Genomic DNA, 16,451 nt, shown 5'->3' with positions numbered 1-16,451 from the left:
GTAAAAAAAAAAAAAAAAAAAGGATCATATGTTACTTTCTCTGTTTATATATTAAAAACTGACAAGGAGAGACACCTGTCTTACAGGCAAATGATATATGTTAATACAAAAATGAATGCAGCTTTTTTATTGCTACATTATTTATTGGTGCATGTGCACTGTACTCTACTGTACTATCTTGGGCATGGTGTTTGTTTTTCATGCTCCTTTGAACATGTTCAATTTACCAGATACATTATGTTACGTTGTTTTTTTAAATTCTATTTTAGTGTTGCTTTCTAACATCTGGCCAGAGGCAACGGATAAAATTTTGCCTTCCACAATAACTCTGACTCATTTACAGTTTGTAAATCTGTGTGTTCTGTTATCACTGAGCATTACTGTCTGTGACACAACAGTTAACAAGAGTGACTTTATGTACTGATGTTGACAGTCAGGTAAAGTAATATTAGTTCAAGTGTTGCTAACTAATGCTAATTCACAATTAAAAAACTTCATTTTTCCCAAGAATTTGTATACTATGCACATTTGGTAAAGCTTTATTTTAATGCTCTGCAATTTACAAATCATTTCCTAGTCATTTTCTGGAGAGAACTAAATACGTCATTAGGTACTAGGCCTATTAATAGAGAGAAATAGAGACACTGTTCAGTTGGTACAGTTCCAGTGAATTAATTGCTAATGTAACCCAGAGAGTCTTTCAGCCCCTGCACAGCAGATGAGCTGAACATGCAAAAATGTTAAATGTTTCTACAGGTAAACATACAGTCCAGCACATATGAACAATAATGTTTCCAATAAGAGTTGCACCAACTTTCATTTCATTTTAGGAAACTTCCTACAAATGCGCAAGGAAATTACACAACTGTGACACAAAGCGTGGTAACATTTTTCTGTACTTTCCAGCTAATTTCCTTTTAAATTATCTGGTATTTAACTGTAAATTACAACCATATTTTTTAAGAAAGACCAAGTCATTTTGGTACTAATTATAAGAGAAATAGAGTTCCAATAGAGCTTCATGAAACTATAAGTTTGGATTTCTAAAAGGTCGTCCTTTTTACTTCTTACTACTGCTACTTATTCACTACTACATTTTACTAACATACCGCTGGTCAGGTGTTTTATTAAACCCAGTGTCTCTCTCTCAGGATTTCAGAGTTTCTTCTAAGGTAAACTAACCAACTGGCCAGTCTCCTGCTGTACATATACACACTCATCTTTATGCATGAGCACATACAGTATGTACAGCGTGTGAGTGTGTGTGCGTATGACTGTGCCCATGCATATATAAATACATGCAGCGGCCAGGCCTCACTTAGCCTTCCTGCCTCGTCTTTTGATGAGGTTTTATAAAAAGACACAGGAAACAGAGCATAGAGTCTCTGCTCTGAGAGGAGAGACGGAGGAGCATCTACAGCTCCGTCTGCAGCAAATCAGCAGGAGTCTGGTGGCTAACCTCGTCCTCCGCCCTGCCATCTGGAACACATAGAGGAGGATGTCGCACCAATGGGGCCGGGCAAGGAGAGGAAGTCAGGTCTTTAAAGCAATGACATGAATTTCCTCTTGGGGATGAGAATCAAAGTCACTTAAATCACTAAGAAGAGTTACAAACCAAGAGCTAAACATATACTGTATATATATATATATATATATATATATATATATTAAATTCCAGTTTTCTAATGTCTTTCAAGTGGTCAACTGTGACACTTTGAATTTTGATGCCGGATCCATCTTTTGTACAAAGCTGTCATTGTTCTGCTCCGACACTTCCTGTCAATCAAACAGTGTTGTCTTCTCTGGAGTTTCTCTTGGTGATGTTGGAGTTTCTGTAGGTGGCGCTCTTTTCCTTCAGTCAGTCACTTCTCATGCTGCCAACCACACAAATCTTCTTCTGTTTATTCTGAACAAACCAGAACGGCTGAACTAACACATGATGCCGCCTGAGCCTAATAATAAATCTAATAAACATACTCATAACCAACTGAGAAAACGGCCTCACTACAAGGGCCATTTAGTGGCTTCTCTGGAGCTTTTGATCATGACAAACAATCTTCACCATCTGATGGTTTGTCAAGTTGTCATTGTGTGAGAAATCCTTACAGTGCTCAGAAAACATACAAAAAAAGTGGAGTGTTTAATATGAGTTATAAAGTACTACATATACATAGATATATTTTTTATAAATTGAAATAAATAATGGCCAAAATGACTTTAATTCAGTATATTCACATATTTTCTTCTGGCACACACCTTTTAGGATGCTACATTAATGCTAAACTTTGTTGATGAGGGAATCATAGAGGAATAACATTAGAAGGTTTTTAAGCTGTCAGCACGTTGATTACCATATTACAGCTGACTGTATCCTTGCAGCACCAGCACAGACGTTAACGACACCACATGAGAATTCTGGGAACTCTGATCTGTTGTCAAGAATCGCTGAAAAGTTTGAGTGAATGAGTGAAGGAGCAAATCAGTCGATAGATAAATATGTGAGGTGCTGCACATAGAGCACGGCCTCATTTGGGCTTCTTGGCCTCAGTAATATTGTCATTATTTGCACATCATGAGAATACTGTAACTTTACTTCATGCTTTTCATAAACTGTCCGTCTCTGTGTGTAACCTCATTTCTTTTCTCTCTTTCTCTAGTTCGTATTCATTTGCTGTACCCCAATATTATTTGCTCCAACGACAACAACCCTAATTCCCCTTGAGCTTTATTTTTCCTCATGTGAAGATTTTGTTGAGCACATCAGACAAACGTTCATTCAACAGACAGCACTGCTCGAGTTCACATGAATAGCAGCCTGTAATTTGGGTGCTAACCATTTCACTGCAGAAGCAGCACTGCGGCAAGTCCAGCGTCTGTCCGTTGGCTTTCTGGAATTATTACAGATTACAGCAATTTTCATGTCAACAACCTTTTATCTGGCTTTCTTGTAATTTACTTTCCGTTAATCTGTATTGGCGTGTATCACCGTACTGCCACTGAACGGGACAGATATATGAAAAAAATACAAAAAAGTAGAACCAGATCTACTTTAGTGGAGCAGTTCACATGAGACTTTTGAGAGACCTACAAGCTTTTCAGTTGCAATCTTTATGAATTTAGAAATAAATCTACACCTTAATATAAACTACATTACAGAGAGGTAGAACTGAATTTTGACAAGTACCTGTTGTGCAAATGAGCATTTTGAGTGCATGACTTTTACATGTTTTGCAAGAGAGTGTTTTTATAAGGGTCTGAATACTTCTTCCACCACTGATTGGCAGTTGATCTTAAAAGAGTCAACACTTGTCATCCAACCTGACTTTGAAGCCCTTCTCTCAGCCGGGGTTGGACGTGGGCCACATAAAACCCGGCTTAATAAAAATTTAACTGCCAAAAAGAGAGACGCGTCTCTTAGGGTTGAGGCATTAATTGACATTTTCACATTTAAACACCATTTAACGGATTCACTCATGTGTCAAAAAAAAAAAAGAGAGAAAAGAAGAGAGACAACGATCAGAGGAAACTCAGCTTTACGTCTGTAAATGTGACTCTGTGTAATTTTATCAGTAATATGTATGGAATTACAATACGGAGCAGCAACCTGTGGCAGCAGTAAAACGCGGCGCGTGTCTTCTGTTGGAAAGAGGTATAAGCAAACCAACCTTTGGCCTGGTGGTGTTGTCCTCCTTGACGATGGTCCACTCTTCTCCGTCCAGACTGTGGCCCACTTTAAACCTCTTCATGAAGACGTTCCTGTCGCGGTGTTTCCCTCCCTGGATCACCACACCGCTCACCATCTTCTCCTGGCCCAGATCCACCTGCCAGGGAGGACGAGAGCGAACAGTTAGTCAGCTGAAGGTAACAAACTGACTGATTACAAACTAACTGACAACCTATTTTGATATGGCTAAAGTTTTGTGTATCAGTGTATCTGATTCGTGCCTAAAAACAAACTTTATAATCTTGTATTAGACAGTGAAAAAACAAAAGGCATGAGGGATCAAGGTTACAGCAGTTTTATTGGAGTTAAATTTATGATTGAGGTCAAGGTCTTGCTCAAGAACATTCACTAACTGATGGATCACTAAACTCACCATCCCTGTTTTTAAAATATGACAGCCGAGTTGTGAACCCACCTGTAGCCATTCATTTCTGAAGGGCTGCTTGGTTTGCTGCCCGGTCCAGCCCGACCTCCCCGTCAACAAGCGGGCGTTCTCAGCCACCCAGCCCCGGTCGGCGTAAGACGAGGCGCTGATCTGAGCGTCTGAGATCTGACCTGACACCATCCCCAACATCCCCGAGCATGGGTAGTCTGTACAGAGAGGGAGGGAGGGAGAGAGGTAGAGAGAGGGGGAGAGAGGGGGAGAGGGAGAGAATGGAGTATAAGAAACTTTTGAGAGGCGTACAGTATGATAAAGAAGACAACTGTCATCCTTATCTAGTCACTGCTTTAGTCAGCGGTTTTAGTTGGTGCCCTCTGGGGTTTGCTGCAGTGTTTAAACTCAAGAGTCGAAACACTAAAGATTCATGTACTGTATCATCTCAGGGATGAGTTTGTCTAAAATGAACATGAAGATTTTTGTGTATATATGCAGTCTGTATGAAGAATGATTCCCTGATGGGGGGGGGGGTTCCTTATCCAGTTTGAGAGTGTAAGGGAGGAAGGTGTTGTATGCTAAAGGCCCCTTCTGCTTATATTACAGTTGTAGTTCACGTTTGTCGGCGTGTACGAACGTGGGCAGACGCTGGAATGTTTGTGTCCCATATGCAGATGTGAGCAGTATGATTTATGCTTCCTGCTAGTTGTACTTCTCCTTCTGCTACTACTCTTACTAATGCTCTGCTCACACCAATAATAGCAGTGTCAAAAAATGCTGCCTCCTTAGTGGGTGTTAAGAACAAAAACGGCCCAGTTTTTAAAAAGAAACAATGTGAAGGGCTGCGTTGGTGTTGCTTCAGGTACCGGTGAGACAATGAAATGTGATCCAGGAAGTGTGGGTTTGAAGTTTGAGAAACAGATCTAAGAATTTGGAGGTTTATCAGATGGCAGAACAGAAAAGTGGATTTTGCAACAACGTTATAACAGGCAGGACAAATGCAGAATCACAGCTTTCATATAAATTAATCAATGTCGTGCTTGCATGAATTTGACTGGCCAATAACACCCCCCCCCCAAAAAAAACAAAACAAAAAAAAAACCCTTTGATGGGAAGGAAGGGGAAAAACATTTATACATATCTTCTGTACCTGCAGAAAAAATGTGTTATTCTTGGTCTGACGTGTGGAAAGGTCAACAACCACTGCCACCATTACAACCAAATACAGTATACTACTACAATGGGGAATTTGTACATTTTGTTGTGTCCTGAGATTTGCACACAGGCACATTGGCAGAGGTCAAGAGGCAGCTTGTAGCAGAATCCTTACAACGTGTTGGAGTTTGAAGTCTTGTCTCATGGGTACTTGACACTGACTGAGTCGCCCGTTGAAGGAAATGCTGCATGTGACCTTCAGGCTATAACATACTCTGTTGAACAACCTGGGAAGTCTGCTCCCTCTAATGTTGTTGTTTCAGGAGGTCGAGTATTAGGAAATAAACTGGGATGATTAGTGGATAATTGAGAGACTTTAGCTTGTGTTTTTCTCGGAATAAACAAACTTAATGAAACTAAATTATTTGGAAGCAATGGTCTGGTCACTGTGAGCCAAGTTTAATCCATTATCCACAACAAGCTAGATCTAATATCCTGGCTGAAAAGGTCGTGGTCTCAGTGTGATATTTGAATTTGACAAATGCTCCCAGAGTTATGTCTGGAGCTCAACAACAGCAGCTACTGAGGATGTAAATTCCTCCACAATGTGAATTTACAGCTACTCTGTGCTCTTTATGGAAACCCCCAACAGCATTGTCTGAGTGTGTTCATGTGTTTCTGAGCTTATGAGTACCAAATGTCCTCCCAGGGATAGAGGAAATGGGTCAAATGTAAAAAAATTAGGTGCATTTTGTCATTTCTTTAAAATGCATGTTTTGGAATAGGAGTTTGGTTTAGGATTACATGTGGAATTTATATTAAATTTAGGTAAAAATAAGAATCAAGTTTAAAGTTACGGGTTTAGGAGTGAATAATAGTTCTGCTGCACGTGCAATAAAAGCACACCACACACACTTTCCCAGTTGTATCATTATATCTCTTGAATCACCTGTCTAGCACTCCACAGCCTGTTCTCCAATGAATAAGAGCCTAATATCTACTTTATGGAGCTCTCCTACCGAGAGTGGCTTGTAGCATATCAAGGACTGAGGTTTATATAATGTTAGAGGGTGAGTAATGAGGCAGCATGATTTTCCTCCGCTCCTCTGTAATGAATAACGCCGTCCTTCTGTGGGAGTTTTTGCGCTCGCCTTGGAAGCAGCGATTATTTTAAATCAACAGCGAGCAGCAGGAGGTTCTCATCCGGCAGCCAAAAAGATGTTAGCTTGATTCACGATGTGTAAAAGTGAGAAAATGTTATTAAAGGGAGAGTCCACAGTCTGGAGAGAACAGTCGACCAGCGCCAAAAGCAGGTAAAACTTGTCAAGAAGTTTTTTTTTTTTTTGGACTGTCACTTTTCCTTCAAACTTTTTGCATGAAGAGTTAACATTATTTTGTCTTAGAAAAGACATATTCCCAGGTTTAGGGAAGTGCGTTCATTCATATCAAAGAACATTTTTCTTCGTATTAACGCCTCCAATGTGTAAAAAAAAACAGATTCTGCCTTTGTGAAAGAATCATAGGTTTAGAAAAGTAGGTTTAGTGTTTGTAAAACCTCTCAGACTATTGAATAGAAGTTACAGGAAGGAATTATTGGCAGGATGCTTTGAATAGCACAGACAACAGATTGAAATAATATACATCTTTAATGGAAAATTTGTGTACTTTTACTGTATTTCTACAAAGTGAGAGAAAAGGTTTTGAACACAGTGAGTCAATATGTGTCATGTGTGTGTTTTGTGTGTAGATATGACATTTACAAAAGTGTACTGGTGGTTGTGTGTGTCTGTGGTGTTTACTAGCTGTTGTTTAATATATTAGAGAATAAACAAATAAACGAGTTTGGGTGTTAGCGAAACGCCTACACTGCATGTGTGTGTTAGATTAGATAAGATTTACATTACATTAAACTTTAATCATCCCTGTTGGGCCGGGAAAAAAGTAATTAAGAAGAAAATCCATGAAATTTCACATGAATGAAATATGCAAAAAAATATGGATTGCAGCACCAACAGGAAGTGCCGGAAGTCATTGTAAAACATAAATCAGTGCGTCAACAGTTGGAGCTGGGAGTGCAGTCTCCAGTCAGTATGTTTGAGTGTGTTTTCTGTGAGTGTTTGTAACGTCGTTACCTGATGTTCTGCAGCCGTAGACCTCGAAGCGCATGCAGATGCCTTGCTCCCAGGACATGGGGCGGATGCGGATGTAGCGGGCCAGAGTCTGTTTGGGAAGAAAGGCGCGAGCCTCGTCCATCGCGTTGTGGTTCCCCTGAAAGATCTGAAGACAAGACAACACAGATTAGTGCTTCTGTTACTTCCAGTACTGATGTTACCACTAATGCTACTGTTACTGCTACTGAAACTGGTACAACTGTTGATAACTGCTACTAGTACTACTGCTTTTACCATTGCTGCTACTGAAACTCCTATTACATATACATACTCCTACTACTACTGCAGCTACAGTGTCTTCTGCTTCTGCTACTGATGCCACTAATAAAGCTACTGAACCAACAATACTACAGGTATTACCATCACTACCCCTACTCTGTGGTACTGGGCTGCTTCTTCTACAACTACTACCATTACCACTACTACTACTCATTCTACTACAGCTGCTGCTGCTGCTGCTAAACTACTACTATTACTAGGCTTGGGCAGATATTCGATAACATTGAATACTGCAATATTTCCTGGCATTTTCCATAATATCGAATATATATGTATGTGTGTGTGTGTGCGCGCGCGTGTATATGTGTATATATTTGGACTGTATCAAGATATTACATTTTGGATATTGTCCAAGACTAACTGCTACTGCTATTGTAGTGACTTCTGCTGCTGCTGCCTTTCCTGACATGTTGTTTGATCCCGACCTGTGACTAAAGGCACTTGACTTCTCAGCCTCTCTTTAGTGCTCAAACAGAACAAACCGGCACATATATTGGCACCGGAGCCAAATGTTGCACCATGGAAACTCTTCAGGCTCCATTTAACAGTAGTGGAGACTCTGACATGATTTAGTTGATGCTAATGCTAGCAGTACTTGTACCACGTCTATCAATATGTTGCTTAATGAGAAACTCTGTCAATTTATTTCTTCACCAATGTCAGCAGGCCAACTTCCAGTACAAGAGTGTTCCTCTAAAGAAATTGATTGTGATTGTGATGAGAGGAGTGGGATATAAAGCAGACTTTCAGGTTCGGCATGCTGCCAAGTGTTGTTAGCCTTAGAAAACATTGATTCAGCTGTCCACACTTTCTTCCCCATTGATTAAAGTGCCTGTCCTTCATTAGTCATCAATATCATATAGATAAGGGTTGTGACAGCATTAATGACTCATCATTACCTTCTGCTTTGAGCCCTCTTTCACAGTGACCCAGTCCTCTCCGTTTGAGCTCAGGTCCAGCTTGTATGAGCGGACAAAGTAGTGCTTCTTGGTCTCTTTTGAGATCGCTCCCTGAGTCCCGATGGCTGTGACGAATCTGAGAAATCCCAGGTCCACCTGGGAACACAGTTAATGACATTGACAAGTCAATGGAAAACTTCAGACAAGATTAAAGGTGAGGTACCGCAGTGAGTACATCTGCAGCTGCATGGGGGAACTCGGAGCAGCTCAACTAATTTACAAAAACTTTTAAAATATCCACGTTTAGACAGATATAACACCTGAACACTACACAATGATGTATATATATTTAACAGCTAAAAGTGCATTAATAGCTGCACTATAACACAAGGGATGAACTGTGAGTTGGTCTCACAGGGCTGTGGGGTACATTAGGGACAAAAAAGTTGGGTATGCACTGGCCTGGAGGATAAAGAAGTGGATTTGTGATGGAAAATCCAGATGGACAGCAAATGAGAAAACCCACTTAAAGCAAATAAAAGCCTGAAGATGCAAAAGTTCTGTATTTTGAAGCCTGATTTAACCCGAGACTACTCAGGCATGAGGTTTACATTTGTTCTAAACAGATCTAAAAGTGTAAGTGCATCCAAAAGAAGCACATTTTTCTCTTTGGAGATTTCCTTTTGGACGTTACAAGCAAGATATAATTTGAAATTTAAAAATGCATCACTTAGTACCAACTTATACACAAAAAGCCAAAATATCATCTTACAAATGCAATACTGTCTAGTACCATGTTTCATTTGAAGCGTACGGGGAAACAAAGGCTCAGATCTCATTAATTATACTGTGATCTGCCCATAAGTAGACAGTGAAAAATCAGAGCAGGACGCTAGAGAGAGAGAGAGAGAGAGAGAGAGAGAGAGAGAGAGAGAGAGGGGCACACCACATAACAAAGACCTTCACAGGAACATTATGCAGTCTGTATACTTCACTACTAAACTGCTGACAAGTGTTGTAAGTAATGAGCGCTCTCCTCAATCCTTTTCTCTTCAAATAGCCTCTTAAACATGATGAGATGAGGTGCTGACAGATTAAACAGCTCTTAAAATCCTCTAAGTCATTTTGGTGTCTGGATTCACAATATGAGCTGCGTTACTCAGCACTGCAGGTATGGACTGGACTGGCTTTCCAACTCACATGTCTTAGGGTACTTTTCGCTTTGTTCTGCTTATTGACATTTGATTTTATTCATCTATGCTTGTATGTATACTGTGATTGGAAATTATTTAAGAACAACCCCTTGAGATGTACTGTCTCCTTTTCGAGAGGGTCCTCAACGACAACAATACAATATAAACACAATTCAACAGAGCGTTTAACAAAATGTAAATAACAACATGATGATTAAGCGATACTAAATGTGACGAGAATCAATCAAACAAACGAACAGAAAACAATAAATATCACGTAATAAACCAGATTTCCATGTGTTGTTTGATTGTAAAGCAGGTCTAGGATCTATATAAACACTGTGAAAGTATCAAAGCCTCAGTCCACAGAGAAATGCACACAGCCTATATTCAGAAACTGAGCCTTAAAACCAGCCGTCAGGACTTCTGTAACTTTGTGATGTCACAACAAAACAGTCACCTTTACCTGAACCCACCATCCAACCTTGCAGGATTCTGATTCTTAAAACCATAAATATATCTTCCTATGGATCAACACTTCAAATAAAACACAGAAAAAGTGTAAAATATGGGACCTTTAATGTCGTTCATGGCATTGAGTAATAAAGTTATAAAACATAATTATAGAGATGTAATTATTATGGACATGTACAACTGGTCTTATAATAAGAAGACGGGGTGAATATTAACAGGTAAATTATTGGAATCAGAGGACCTGACCTGACCTAGAGAGTCAGCAGGATGCCAGTATCTCTCTGCCTGAAAATACTTATAAGGTAAAGTTACCCAGATGCCTTTCCTTGATTTTGTTTTCACGGGAGCAAGTTCATCTACAATGTCAGTGAATTCAAAATAAAAACAGTCCCAAGCATCAAGAACATTTGGTATTAGTTGATACCTGCCCCAGTTAAGTGAAATTAATTACTAAATCATTAATTAATCGATTTATATTCATTTTCTCATTTCCTTATTCAAATTAATTTGGGTTGCAATTTGGGCAAGTTAATTTTCCAGTACACAACAGCCTGATCACTGAGGCAGTCAGATACAGCCCCTGCTGTTAAAAATCTATTTGGGTGTGAAACCATTATCAAGTCAAGCAGAGATTGACTGGTAGATGTAACACGAGTGGGCTCATAAATTAACTGGGTTAGGTTCAGGTTTTCAAAAAGGTTTTTTTCTTAACTAGAAGATTTATCAATCTACTTCTTACTGAAGTCACCTAATATAATAATTTCAATTCTGCAGGCATTAGAATTTATAGTAGAAATGATTCAGTTAATGGATTCAGCAGGTGCAGAGGGAGGGCTATAAATGTTTCCAGTTATACTCTTATTCTCATGCCACCTTTACAATATTACACTCAAAATGTAAAGGCTCAACATCAAGGACAGTTAACTCAGAAACCAGATTAAAGGACACACACGTGGCAACACTACACTCTGTATAAGACATTTAGGTAAATTTAATTTCATTGTTTGATATCCTAAGTTTCTGATAAAGTAATAACATTAGGTTTGTACTCTTCAACCCATACTGTCACGCAGGAACAAACAAAACACATCACAAATACACACACACACACACACACACACACACACACACAAACAAACAGAAGAATATACCCAAGATGAGTCTAGTGACCCTTGACCCCACAGGCCGAAAGACTATGGTGAATAAGCCAAAGTCACTTCTGCTTTGAGCTGTCTGTCTCAATGAGGAGAAAGCTAAAAAAAATAGATAAGCAATTAATAAACAAGAGGCTAATGCATTATATATGGAATTATAAAGGCTGCTGCAAATAAAACAGAAATGGAAAAGAAAAAGAAAAACCTGTGCATAAACAAAAAACAACCTATTAACAATAAACCATCCCAACAGTTGCAGCCTAAATAACAGAAATAAAGTAATTCCACAAGTTAATTCTGAAAGTCACCAACTATGTGTCAAAGAGTGTTGTCATGGTGATTTACTTGCGACATAATGTGATTTAAATCCTGAGTTTAATTCAAACCAGTTGAGTCAACGATACACTGAAGTTGAGCCTCAGGGTGCTGATCCAACAAGGACGTCCAGAGGAGTCTGTTTTCTGAGATACTGAAGAGCGTGTGTGACATCACACTCATTTAGTGCATAGGAGGCAGTCTGTGTGTGTGTGTGTGTGTGTGTGTGTGTGTGTGTGTGTGGGAACCAGCTCAGGACCAATTTTACGGTTGTCGACCTGCATCACTAATGACTAGTGTGTGACCTGTGGTGTGTGTGTGTGTGTGTGTGTGTGTGTCTGTGTTTGTAACCCTCTAGGTTAAGAGGTTGTGTTGGACCAATAGCAGACTTTATGAGACTAACTGTGAGCAAATAAGGACTAAAAATACTGTCTAACTGAACCATGGGTGAACTTTCCACTGGGGGTGGGGGAACACATCCCCCTCACTTTTTTAAAATCCAGTTTGTGACCCCTCACCACAGTCCACATGAGACGAAAGAGCAGATAAAGCAGCTGATATATAAAGCATTGATACACTAATTTCAGTCGCCTTCCTTTATTACTGTGTGTGAATGAGCTTGACAAGCAGCAATGAGTACTTGAGTACTTTCCCCCTGGGTTTTGACTCTCAGGCTGCCCTAATTTAAAGGTGAGGGCTGATAAAAGGACCTGCAAACTCTTTACACTGCTACTTTTTACACTTTTTATCATTAGTAAAGAGAGCATACTGATGACCAATTGAATCATTAACATTAATTGATTAATTGATATCTGACTGTTGGCAATATGAACAAGCATATTTTCCAAAATGTCAGAGGCTTGGGTGCAAATGTCGACACAGAACTAGCAATGGCTTATTTAAGCGATATCACACGAGAGGGCGTGATGTTGTACTGAAAATGCAATGCATAATTCAAATGTTATTTCTAGAAATATATTCATCTTTGCAAAGTTTGTTACAATCAAAAAAGATAGATAACAGCAGTTAATGTAGCGCTGATTAACGGTTAATAGAACACCTGTGAAGCGGAGCGATACAAGTAGTAAAAAGTCCCCATGCTGTTGTACACTATATCAGCATTCATGGAATGCCTCTTGTCCAATCAAATCACTTGGTTGGAGCTAACTGTTGTATAATAGGAGCTAGCTAATGTATTAGTTAGCACATACTAAGCAACTAAAGTTAACTGACAAAGTGCAACAATTAGCAAACTAACAGATTTAAAATGTCTTAAACATGTGGTCTATGGTCAAAGCACAAGAGTTATATATAGAACAATGATCAACTCTTAGCCAAAAACAAACAAACAAGCTGTGTTAAAGTTTCCATGTCACACATCTGGAAATTCAGTCAGTGTCCCTCTGCCATTAGCCGGACCTGTGCGACAACATTAACATGACAGGCTGTGCAGATGAGGGAAAAAGATGCACATAAACTGGGACAAACCAATGCTGCACAGTTTTGTGAGTACAGGTTTTAATACTATTAAACTATAAAATACTATTAAAATACTACCTCACGGGTAATCTCAGTAGATATCTGAATTTAGAATGAAGATCCTCAATGGAAACTAAATAGCTACACAGCTTTACTCCACCTCTTAGGTTGATGTTTTCCTACTGACAAATAAGGATTTTATAAAGTTATGTTTTGCTTTTATTCTGATAGCACAGCAAGACATGCAGCAAAAGGCCGCTGTGGTTAGGACTAAGCCTATGTGGCATGTGCTCTACCAGGTGAGTCACCGGGCTGCCTCCAAATGAGGATTTTTAAACTGTAAAAACTCTGCAGACCATGGCTGCTGTCTGCTAATACAAGGCAATAAGCTATCATGGCTTAAAATAGCCGACATTTGTCTGTGGCCAAGGGTAATTCCTCTCTTTGATTGTATGACTAAAATGAATGTCTTGTGTCCAATTGAGTTAAAATACCCAGGACAGTAAACAAACACAAACAGACTCAGATCTTGGGACACAGACATCTTAAAAACTGAAAAGACTTATTCAACATCCATTTTTGGAACTGCTTTGATTTCGTTTTTAGTTTAACATGGAGTAACACTATGTAACTTGTTCTATTTTTTTCATTTTTTCTAATAAACTTGTGATCATCCTTATTTCGCCGGCAGTTTCACTTGTTCAAAGAAATCCTTATAATAAGTAACTCCAAATGAAATTACACTGACGTTATCACATCTTGTGGCTATATTTTTTCTCCCAGATTTCTCATGAAATTATCATCTAAGGGCTAAATAACAGATAAAAACTTGTTCAGATGGCCGAGGCATTTTATCTCACAGCGTCCAGAAACAAGGCTGTTCAAAGTGCGGGAAAAGAAAAAGATGGAAAAAAAGATTATTAAAAAGATAGCCATCATCAAAGAGAGCAGCGGCGATAACAGAAAGCCTTACAGTGGTCTTTTTTTAAATCAGTATACTGTCCACAAATACTGAAGCTTATCTAAATTTAAGAATACTTCACTGAGGCAGCTCCATATATAGTTATCACATCAACTTTCTCCAAACTGTATTAAAGCATGAAGAAGAATCCATTTATTTTCATCGCTGTGGATTAAATGAGGTGACACTCCATTTGACTTCTATCTCTCTCCACTTCAACTAAACAAAATTGCTTGTTTGTTAAGTTTGGAAATTATCAGTTGCATACCAAAATACACTCAGCACTTCAGTATATGGGATGCTTGTGTAATATATGGTGTGTAATTATATTACCATAGAGACGTTGCCACTGTGATATTGTACATGGGAAGGCACCAGAGGGCCATTATTTAACTTTTCCCCACTGATGCTTTTCCAAGAAAAGAGAAGAAAATAGCTTCCCGCAGGTCTGTGTGGGCTCTGTGACTGACAGGGAGACCCCTGGGAAACGAGGTTTCGTGGGAGTGCTCGCGGCCGTTCCCAGCTGCGTTCTGATCTAAATTCCCACGAGATGCATCCCCCGAACATTTCACATTCTGTATGTGACAAACACACTGTGCATTGTAAGTTGCAAGTTCATTTCTGTTGTTGATTCCATCATGAAGAGTTGGGTTTAAAAGTGAAGTAATGGGGTGAATTTTAGTTTGTCTAAATTAGTGGTTTCCAAACATTTTGGCTTGTGACCCCTTAAAATGACGCAACTTCTACTTGTGACTTGGGTTGTGTTCTTGGTGTGGACATGAGTTGTGAGTTCAACAGTGATTTGTTTACCTTAGATTGTTTAATTTGAAGGCTTTTTAGAAGCTTTAACAGATGGGAGTACGCGGTGGTTCACAAGAAAACATGCAAGAATCAGAAATATCAACAAAAATAAACTAAATATATATTTTTCTTCTCCTCTATCAATCATTTTATGACCCCTTTAGCTAGTCTGGGCAATACAAAAACATGGGTTTTGGTGTCCCTTTACAAGAATCAAAGAGTGAAAGTTTCTTTCTAGAGTTGCCATTTTGCATGGATATTGTCTGTTCTTACATGGAGACTTCACCACAGAAGAGAATTAAAGATGAATTTCTCTATCAACAGTTTTCTCACTAGATCAGAATATAGTGCAACCATAATACAGGTCGTTTCTCCTGTAATGGGAGGGGGCAATTTTCAGAAAGTCACCCCTGGTGTCCACTACTTGAGCAAAACTTGAGCCAAACATTATCTTAAATTCCAACTTCTCACTTATAAGGATTTAATGATTTGCTTTGTCTTATGCAACACTAAACTAAATCTTATTGGGTTCCCTGGTGCTGGTGAAACAACACAGTCAGTTCTGAGGGGTTTACCTTGGCTGTGGGAAATTGTGAAGGGTAATTTTTTGCAATTTTGTTTAACATTTTATGCTCAACTATTTGATCAATACAAATTACCTGTTAATTTTTTTTTTTATTTTAACTTGTTGATGGGAAAGGTTGTATCACTGATGCTGAACTGATATAAGTATTTTAAATGATATAATGATGAACTTCAACTTCGCTTTTGGAAAAGTGAACTTGAGGGATTTTCACATTAAAATTTTGGTTTAAAAATGAAAAACATAACACAAAGGAGTGTGCCACATTCTATATGCTTTTTAAAAAAGGGACTTTACCCCAGTGCAGTTACAATTGTGCAGGTATAGATACATGCATAAGGTAATTTGAGAAACATATTTCACAGAGGTATTTAAACGTAGGACGTTGGAAGATGATGATGATGATGATGATGATGATGAAGGTTTTACTAATGTGCAGGTGTTGTGGACAAAAAAAGTCTTGACCTGACATCTTTAAAGTGAGAAAAACACAGTTTACCTGGGTTTAAATAAAGTGATGATGTTGGCCCTTTTAAAACAGGAAAAGCCTCAGCACTTACAGTAATCTATTGGCCAGCCGTCACAGTCATTATATGTTTTCTGTAGCGGCTGGTCACAGCTCCATTCTCCAGACTTCCTCCGTCAAATGACTAAGGCTAATTGCTCTTCCATCTTCTAATTACTCAACACTTGGCAGTGCCTGCATTTATGCCACAGAAAATTGTCACACTTAGAGCTTTTTAATGAAGGGAAAAAATGCAGGAAGGGGACATAATTCAGTCTAAGTGTGGCTAAATGAGATTGAACGAAAACACTGCTACTTCCTGCCAAAACAGGATACTGCTCTAACAGTGATAGTTAAAGAAAGGGCTTCAGTTACTCAGTTC

General features: G+C 38.9%; 1 protein-coding gene across 2 annotated transcripts in view; it reads right to left on the bottom strand.

Moving 5' to 3' along the window:
• Window positions 1-16,451, bottom strand: part of LOC111233949 (neuropilin-1a-like) — an 84,151-nt gene that overhangs the window by 19,045 nt on the left and 48,655 nt on the right. For both annotated transcript variants that reach the window (XM_022761880.1, XM_022761881.1), the window contains exons 7-10: window positions 8,605-8,760; window positions 7,388-7,532; window positions 4,140-4,315; window positions 3,666-3,821 (exon numbers count right to left, since the gene is read on the bottom strand). In XM_022761880.1, the coding sequence (XP_022617601.1) occupies window positions 3,666-3,821; window positions 4,140-4,315; window positions 7,388-7,532; window positions 8,605-8,760 (633 nt within the window). The remainder of the gene's footprint in view (window positions 1-3,665; window positions 3,822-4,139; window positions 4,316-7,387; window positions 7,533-8,604; window positions 8,761-16,451) is intronic.

The sequence above is a fragment of the Seriola dumerili genome, unplaced genomic scaffold (assembly GCF_002260705.1).
Source record: "Seriola dumerili isolate Sdu_G_001 unplaced genomic scaffold, Sdu_1.0 BDQW01000432.1, whole genome shotgun sequence".
Taxonomy (NCBI): domain Eukaryota; kingdom Metazoa; phylum Chordata; class Actinopteri; order Carangiformes; family Carangidae; genus Seriola; species Seriola dumerili.
Note: the sequence above shows the minus strand (reverse complement) of the source record. Positions and strands in the feature narration are given on the sequence as shown.